This window comes from Vigna umbellata, chromosome 11 (assembly GCF_029865625.1).
Source record: "Vigna umbellata cultivar VRB3 chromosome 11, Vumbellata_1.0, whole genome shotgun sequence".
Lineage (NCBI taxonomy): Eukaryota > Viridiplantae > Streptophyta > Magnoliopsida > Fabales > Fabaceae > Vigna > Vigna umbellata.
Window position 1 is genome coordinate 11034708 of NC_142175.1, and position 8146 is coordinate 11042853.

At 35.5% G+C, this 8146-nt stretch overlaps 1 protein-coding gene across 1 annotated transcript; it reads right to left on the bottom strand.

Annotated features, from left to right (window-relative positions):
• Positions 1 to 3839: 3839 nt before the first annotated feature.
• LOC148190970 (uncharacterized) lies at positions 3840 to 4352 on the bottom strand. Its single transcript, XM_088101227.1, has 2 exons — positions 4002 to 4352; positions 3840 to 3920 (listed from the first exon to the last, which is right to left on the bottom strand). The coding sequence occupies exons 1-2, from the start codon at positions 4350 to 4352 to the stop codon at positions 3840 to 3842; spliced, it is 432 nt and encodes a 143-aa protein (XP_087957353.1).
• Positions 4353 to 8146: the final 3794 nt, after the last annotated feature.

Sequence of the window (8146 nt, forward strand, 5' to 3'; positions counted from 1 at the left end):
GTGCGATTTGGGATTTTACAGGTTTTCATGGAAGAGTCGCAATTTCGGGAATTGGGGGTTCACCGTGAATTGGGTTTTTGTGATTTGGGTTATGTGATTTTTGGGTTTTCTGCAGGTTCAATGGTTTTCTGCAGGTTCAATGGTTTTCTGATTTTTGAAGTTTCACTTTGCAAGTTCTCGTGAAGTTGGGGAAAAGATCAAGATGGTGAAATGTTGATGGTGATTCTCATGGTGCATAGTTATTTGGGCTCGCGGTTTGGGTCTGATTCGTTGTAGTGAAATGTTTATTTTGCAGATTGGGTTTCTTGGTTAATTTGTGGTGGCTTGTGCTGTTGCTAACGGCGAAGCTCGTGGTGGTTCCACGGCATGGAGAAGATGATGGCCTGAGTGTGATGCACGACGACGTGTTGATGGAAGGAAAATTAGGGTTTTTGATTTGGAGAAGATAGTGATGATGTGGCGAGATGCGTGACAAGTCATTCCATTTTTTTAAGTGAAATCTACACCGTTAGCAATTTAAACAGCGAAAATAACCAAATTGAACATAAATTACAATATAAAGAATTACATTGAACATTCGAAAAAAATAATCTCACATCGAACAAAGTTGATGAAAATAGGGACCACCAATAATATTAAGTCTTTTCTTTATATATAAAACAAAATTGATTAAACAAGTTTAACACATTATATTATAGAGAAATTTATACATAAACTTTTTCACATATAAAACACTCACTCAAATAAAAGTTATAAATTTTAGTTCTTAATATCACATAATAATGAGAGATATATCATGTTAATTTTGTATAGTATGTTTTAATATTTATATTGAAAGTAAAATAATATCTTTAAGGGTGTATTCACTTGGGGGTGATTGGAGGAGATGATTTGGGGGAGAGTGATTGAGTGGATTTGAGGGTAATTGTTTGTATTTATTTGAATAGATTTGGAGGTAATTGAGAGTGAATTTAGAGGTAAAGTTTGTGAGAATTAGTGAGGGATTTGATTGATGTGACAATTTTTAAAAATTTGTGTAATTGGTAGAAATTAAAGATTACCAAATTGCCCCTAGGTATTAAAGTAATATAAAGGTTTAATGTCTCAATAGGTCCCTATTTTTGTTCAGAATTTGTAATAGGCCCCTTTATTTTTTGGCGTCTCAATTGGGTCCTTATTTTTGTTAATTTGATGCAAATAAATCCTTTCCGTCAATTTCATCAAACGACGTTAATGAATGTGTGACGTGGCCTGAGGACAGTATTGACACGTGTAAGGCCACGTCACACATTCATTAACGTCGTTTGATGAAATTGACGGAAAGGATTTATTTGCATCAAATTAACAAAAATAAGGACCCAATTGAGACGCCAAAAAATAAAGGGACCTATTGCAAATTCTGAACAAAAATAGGGACCTATTGAGACATTAAACCTAATATAAAATGATATTTGATGATGTTATATTTAATTGTAAAAATGTTTATTAAGAGTAAAAAATTAAAAATAATTATTATAAATAATTTTTAAATAGTAATTAAATTGTAATTTAGTAAAATAGATTTATTTTAAAATGTATTATTTGTTTGCAATATAATTTATTAGTTCCAAGTAATACGAATTTATTTGTTATGGAAGTGAGATTTATTAATTTTGAATACAGCTGATAATTAAAATCATGCATATAGTCTTGTTCTTTGAGTAATTACCTGTTCCAATTCATCAATTATTCGTAAATCCATCTGATTTGCAGTTCATTAAGTTGATAATGAATAAAAGTATGAAAACTGATGTGAAAGCAAGTACAATAGGTAATGTAAGAAATCAATCACATAAGTCAAGTACAGGAAAAAGAGTCATGTAATACACATACGAAATAGTAAGCAACTTAATCATCTAAATGGTGAAGAATTACGTTAACATTTTGATTCAGGTGAACAAATTGTCGGTTCATGTCGAGAGATAGGTTTTCCAAGTTATCTTCAATATGTTGAACCCGCACCTACATTTGTTCCATACCCTGCATTCTATGTTGCAAGTCTTGTACCCCCTCCCACATTTGAGTCATGATATTAGGATTTGAAAGATGTGGAGGAGGTTGCATAGGGTTGTCATGATTGTGTGGTTGCTCTTCTTCTTCATCATCACCGACATCGTGTTGCTAAACACCGTTGACATTAACAATATTCAACCTCTTCAAAGAATTAATTGAAAAATGATGTTTGGTCCCAATATGAGTGCTGGCATTGGCATCAACATGTACTCCACAATATTGCATGATTTGGGTGATAAGAACACCGTACGGAAGGGATGTGTCACCGACCTTGCATTTAAGCATATGTTGCATGATGTGATGAGGCCAATTGATAGCTATATTATTTTTAAGCACCCATATCATAAAGATATCCTCCTATAATAACCTTGCAAAATTTCCAGGTCGTGGAGTCAACTTGTGCACAATAACATAATGCAAAAGTCTATCATTAATATTCAAAGATCTAATCGTTTTAACACGTTCACCCTGCATTTCTGGTCTAACCATAGTACCTAATGTCATCTCTCGATCAAAGGGAAAGTCGTATGGGATAGTTGAATAACACAATTTTTGACCGTCATACTTCAAATTAGCAAGATTCAACCAATCAGCAGGTTTCAATCTAATTCTTCTCTTGTTGACCTCTCTGAGAAAATATCCATTTGCAGAAATCTTTAGATTTGAATAAAAAAACTTTGATCAAATCTGGATAGAAGGTTCCCTGCAATGTAAGAAATTCAACCACTCCTTGAAATAGAAGATGATGTTGAAAATATAAGTTCGAACCGATAAATGATTCGAAATTAATTATTTTAGGAACGACAATATTCCTTGTGTAAAAATCAGCTGCGTAGTTTTCCATCTGATGGCTATCACTAAAGAAACGATGTTGATCTAATTGTTCTGCAAGAGATGGTCTGACATAGGTTGCATCTTCTGGCTCAGTTACGGTTTCTTTTCCCTTATGACTTTTTCTAGGCCTTTTGGTTGATGATGAGGCCATTTAACAATTTCTTCAACAAAACCATACATAAAAACATGCACAAGTTAAGTCATAACAAATTAAAGAATATTAATAATAACAATAATTAAAGACAAAGCATTAGATGATAACCATAACATTAACTCCAATATTAAACATGGATGAAGCCCAAGATGTAATACTATAATTGTAAGACAACTAAAAAGATTGCAAAAAATTCTAACATTCACCACTCGATATCATTTTACATAACTTGTTCCACCTCTTGTGCGGTGGAAGTCCCATTAACCTCTTTGTACATGTGGGGTTTGAACATAAGAAATCATAACATTGATCGAGCAAGTTTTCATCAGCAATATTCATAGCACTCAACATTTCATAAATGTCGCCCTCTGTGTATGTGTACGTGGAGGTGCGACGGAGTATTTTGATTTCTATCTTCCATTGCTGAGACTTGACGCACGACAGCATCATAAATTACGCCAAAGTGCACATTTCTAGAGCCAAGGACATTTTTGAAACCATCGAGGCTGGTGGTCAACTTATCAAATTGTGCATCTATCACATCGACCATAAGTGCCTTCCTTTTGGAACCTCGAGAGGATGAAGTTCCTCCGGATGGAACAGATGGCACATATTGAATCTGCCCTGGACTGTACTCATCCACGGATGGAGAAGGTGATGGTGGAGTTGGGTCTCTATACTCCTGATAGGTAGGCTCTTCAGGAATGTACTCCATATTTTGATTCAGATCAACCTGTACACGAGGCCTAACCCGCTGACGATGCGCTTGACGAGCGGTCCGAACACCACTCCCTGTTGCTCAATCTACAGCCCATAACTCCACCATTAAATCGTAGTGTCTGATGGTATTAACTCTCCACTTTGTTGCACTTGGCCTCGACTGAAACAACATACATGAAATAGATATTTGTTGAACTTATGTATTTTAAGAATCTACCAAATCTGAATATTTAACAAATACCTGAATGAGGTCAGCCCAGATTTTGTCCTCAGCTTCAAATCTCAAAGTTACGGCGTTCCAGGTAAATCCACTCAATCCACCAAAGAGGTCATGAACCTCACGCCATCTGTCTTTCAATACCTTTTGACAATTTTTGACATTATTTTTACTAACATTAACATAACCACAACTATGAAGGTATTGAACCATGTTATTATACGCTTGGGTTGTCCAGCTGCCATCAACCCTATTACCCAAACGAGTCTCCTCGATCATAGAATTCAAAAGCCTAGCATCCATGTCCTCAGTCCATTTAATGAACTCTCTTGTACCATCGGATGACTCAATGGTTACTCCCTTATCTCTGTCCATATTAAACCTATTTCATAAATAAAATGGTAACAAGTGAAGTTGAGTTAATAATAAAACCAAGTGCATGTCATATTCAAAGAACACAAACATGAAAAACTATCAATTACAATAACTATGAGTTTTGATAATCTCGCCACATTTCATCAGCTATTTCATCCCTAATAGTACTACCAACCCTATAATCATCTTCTCGAACTTGAGAAGATGACACATTATGCTCTTTCCTTTCATTGAACTCATTATCAACCTCATTAAGCAATGGGTCATCGTTATCAACTCCACGGATAAAGTTGTGTAGGATAGAACAAGTTAAAATAATGTCTGTCATTGTCTCCAATCCATAATGTGGTTTAGTGCCACTTGCAATGATGGGAAATCGTTTCTTCAATACACCAAATGTTCTTTCAATAACATTTCTCAATGATGAATGTCGATGGTTAAACAACTCGCGTGCATTTTGTGGTCCTCTACGTGTAAATTATTTAAGGTGATATTTGACGCCTCTATATGGTGTCATAACCGTACTTTTAAGCGTAAATCCAGCATCGTCAAGATAGTATTTTCCTACAATATTGAACACATCAGTATTTAGTAATTAATAAAGAACCAATTATAACATCCCAATGAAGACACTTACCTTAGGGGATGACCAACGGATCATCTCTATCAAGAGCATTTTTTAAGATTCTAGAATTAGATGTTGTGCCTTCCCACCTAGCTAGAACGTATGTGAAGTTCATTTCAAAGTCACATGCGGCAAACACATTTTGAGTTGCCCAATCTTTTCTTCCACGAAATCTCGGAGCATCTGTTCTTGGCACCCTTACACGAACATGAGTACCATCTATGACCCCTAAGCAATCCTAAACATTGAATTAAGAAGTCATCATACAACTGATGAACATTAAGGAGTGTGATGGACAAATTTATGAACACCAAAATATGATGTCACAAACTTGCTTTTCAATCAGCAAGTATGACCGAATCGTTCAAGTAATAAACTTGGTAAGACCAAGTATCGTTCTTCCCAAAGGACTCACGGCCTAGTTTAGTTGTGTGGTTTCTTGATTAGCTAAGACTTAAAGACGAAATATTTAGATTTTATATGCAAAAGACGAAAATTAAATATGTATGCATGAAGTTTTTGATCAATGGCAAAAAGCAAAAGATAAACACTTTCAATGAAATATATGTATGAATATGTTGTTGGGGGTCAATTTCATCTTATCCACTCTCATATTTTAGGAATTCAACATTCAAATCATCATTGTTAATGCCACTCTCTAAAGTACCTTTCAAGAAGGCTTCTCCCTAATCACGAGTTCATACAATTCCTAGCATTCCTAATGATCAGTTCATAAGTGCAGGAGCTTAACGACAACCAATATAATATTGGGAGAAATTCCCCGGATCTAGACTTCCCCGTACGCGCCCGTATCGACAAAACCAATAATCATGCATCGAATGAGTTAAACAATGCAAGCATTAAGCAAAGAGGAAAAACCCTAACTAATGATGAAAGAAAGCATAGATCTTAAATAAAAGATGTAAAAACAAATTCCATATATGAGAGCTTCAAAAGATTACATTGATTCCCCAACAAACATACAGAGTTTAGTTCACCATATTCATGGTGAACCTAGATGAATAACAATGAAAGAATGAAAGATAAAACCCTAAAACGGTGAAGAGGAAGCCTCAGCATCCAAGCTCCTCCTTCAAAGGGGTGGAAGAGAGAGTGTTTGCTTCGTTCCAGCCAGAGATACCTAACCCTAGGAAACCCTAAAGCTTATATATTATTCGTAAATTACAGAAAATTAGGTCCAAGCCCATTAAAGTGCCGCTCAGCGGTAAAATACCGCTCAGCGGTAAGTGCATGTCACGGTTCTTCCCCTCAGCGGCCATTTTGCCCCTCAGCGGTCCTCCCGTAAGCTCCTGAGTGCCGCTCAGCGGTAAACTGCCGCTGAGCGGTGACTTCGGCTTCTCCTTTTGCACTTTTTGATGTCTTTTCTGATTCCATATCTCTCCTTCTTCACTCCTTTCACCAAATTCACCTTAAAACCTGCACAAAAACACTGAAATCAAGCATAAACCTGTCCAGCTCTCTTATTTCTGAAAATATGAAGAAAACCATGATTTCAAGCTAGTTTCTAAGTATAAAGGTTGCTTTTAGTATCAATTTTAAGCATGAAAATAACAGTTTTTCAACTGTTATCACAACCCCAAACTTAGAACTTTGCTTGTCCTCAAGCAAACAAGATGTAACTCCATCTTCAACCAATTCATATGATGGTTCACTTCATTCAAAAATCTTCTTTTCAAGATAAGTAAAAACATCAATCAAACTTATGATCAAGATTTCAATTAGGATGTGCACATGCTTTAATGTTTCACAAAATCAGTTAATACCCAACAAATGCTCTTTTTCATGAATGACCAATCAATTAAGCATGGATGTTCATGTGCTAATGGAATATTTCCTCACTAGGTAAAGTATTTCACTCAACACACAAGTGTATAAAAGGTAATCACTCATTCACTCTACTATCACAATGTCACCTGAATCAAATTTGCCTTTCATTTTACCACAATCAAAAACATTCACAAGCATGCATCATCACAAGGACTTTTCAATGGCTTATAATGTGGCTGGGCTAACAAGAAAATTGGTTTTTCTGGATCACAAAATCCTTGAGTTAAGAGAATCATAACAACACAATCATCTTATTCATTCCCAACTTTCTTTTGCCTTTGCATTGAGCTTTGCTTCTTTTTCTTTTCTTTTCTTTTTCTTTGCATATTCTTACTTTTTAGCTCTTAGCTTAATGCTTTTCATGTTTTCCCAACAACCCCAAACTTGAACATTTAATAATACCACGCAAGATCTTCTACTTAACTCAAGGTAAAGCTTTTCAATCAAGGGTTTTCAGTGTATGTTCAAGGCTAAGGGTTCAAAAGGATAGAACACAAAGTGTTCTCTTTTAGTGGGCTAATTTTATGAATTTGGCCAATAAAAAGGGTTTCAACAAACGGCCTTGATCATATGATGCAAAACAAGCAATTGATTCAATCATAGAAAACCTGGGCAAAATCATTCATGCTTTCAGAGTAATAGCATTCAACAATAACAACTCTGGAGCTCAAAACCTCACATATAAGCTCATTCACATTTGACATACACATCCTGCTTAATTTCACAATCACAATCATGATATCCTGCATTTGTTCACAAAGTTTGTGAATCACCTGTATAAGCATTTTAATGTGCACATCATCTCAACATCAATCAATCAATAAGCATCATTCAGTATTACTTATTACACAATCATAGTTAATAGTAAACCATCATAACAAACCAGGTGTTCAATAGAGTACATCAAACCCTAATCTAAAAACAAATAATGCTTACAGAATACTGGGTTGCCTCCCAATAAGCGCTTGTTTAACGTCACGAGCTTGACCCAAACTTTCAAGGATCAACCAACAACATCATTGTGGAAAATTGTTGCACCTCTCCCCCTAGATAGGGTTTGAGACGTTGACCATTCACCACCCAACTTCTCTGTGGATCATCAGCAGCTGGATTAAATATTTCAATTGCTCCATGCGGATGCACTTCTTTTATCACATATGGTCCTGACCATTTTGATTTCAGCTTCCCAGGAAATATCTTCAATCTTGAATTGAACAATAATACCTGTTGTCCTGGATTGAAAACTCTATTCACCAACTTCCTGTCATGATAAAATTTAATTTTGTCTTTGTAAGCCTTGGATGAATCATATGCATGTAAT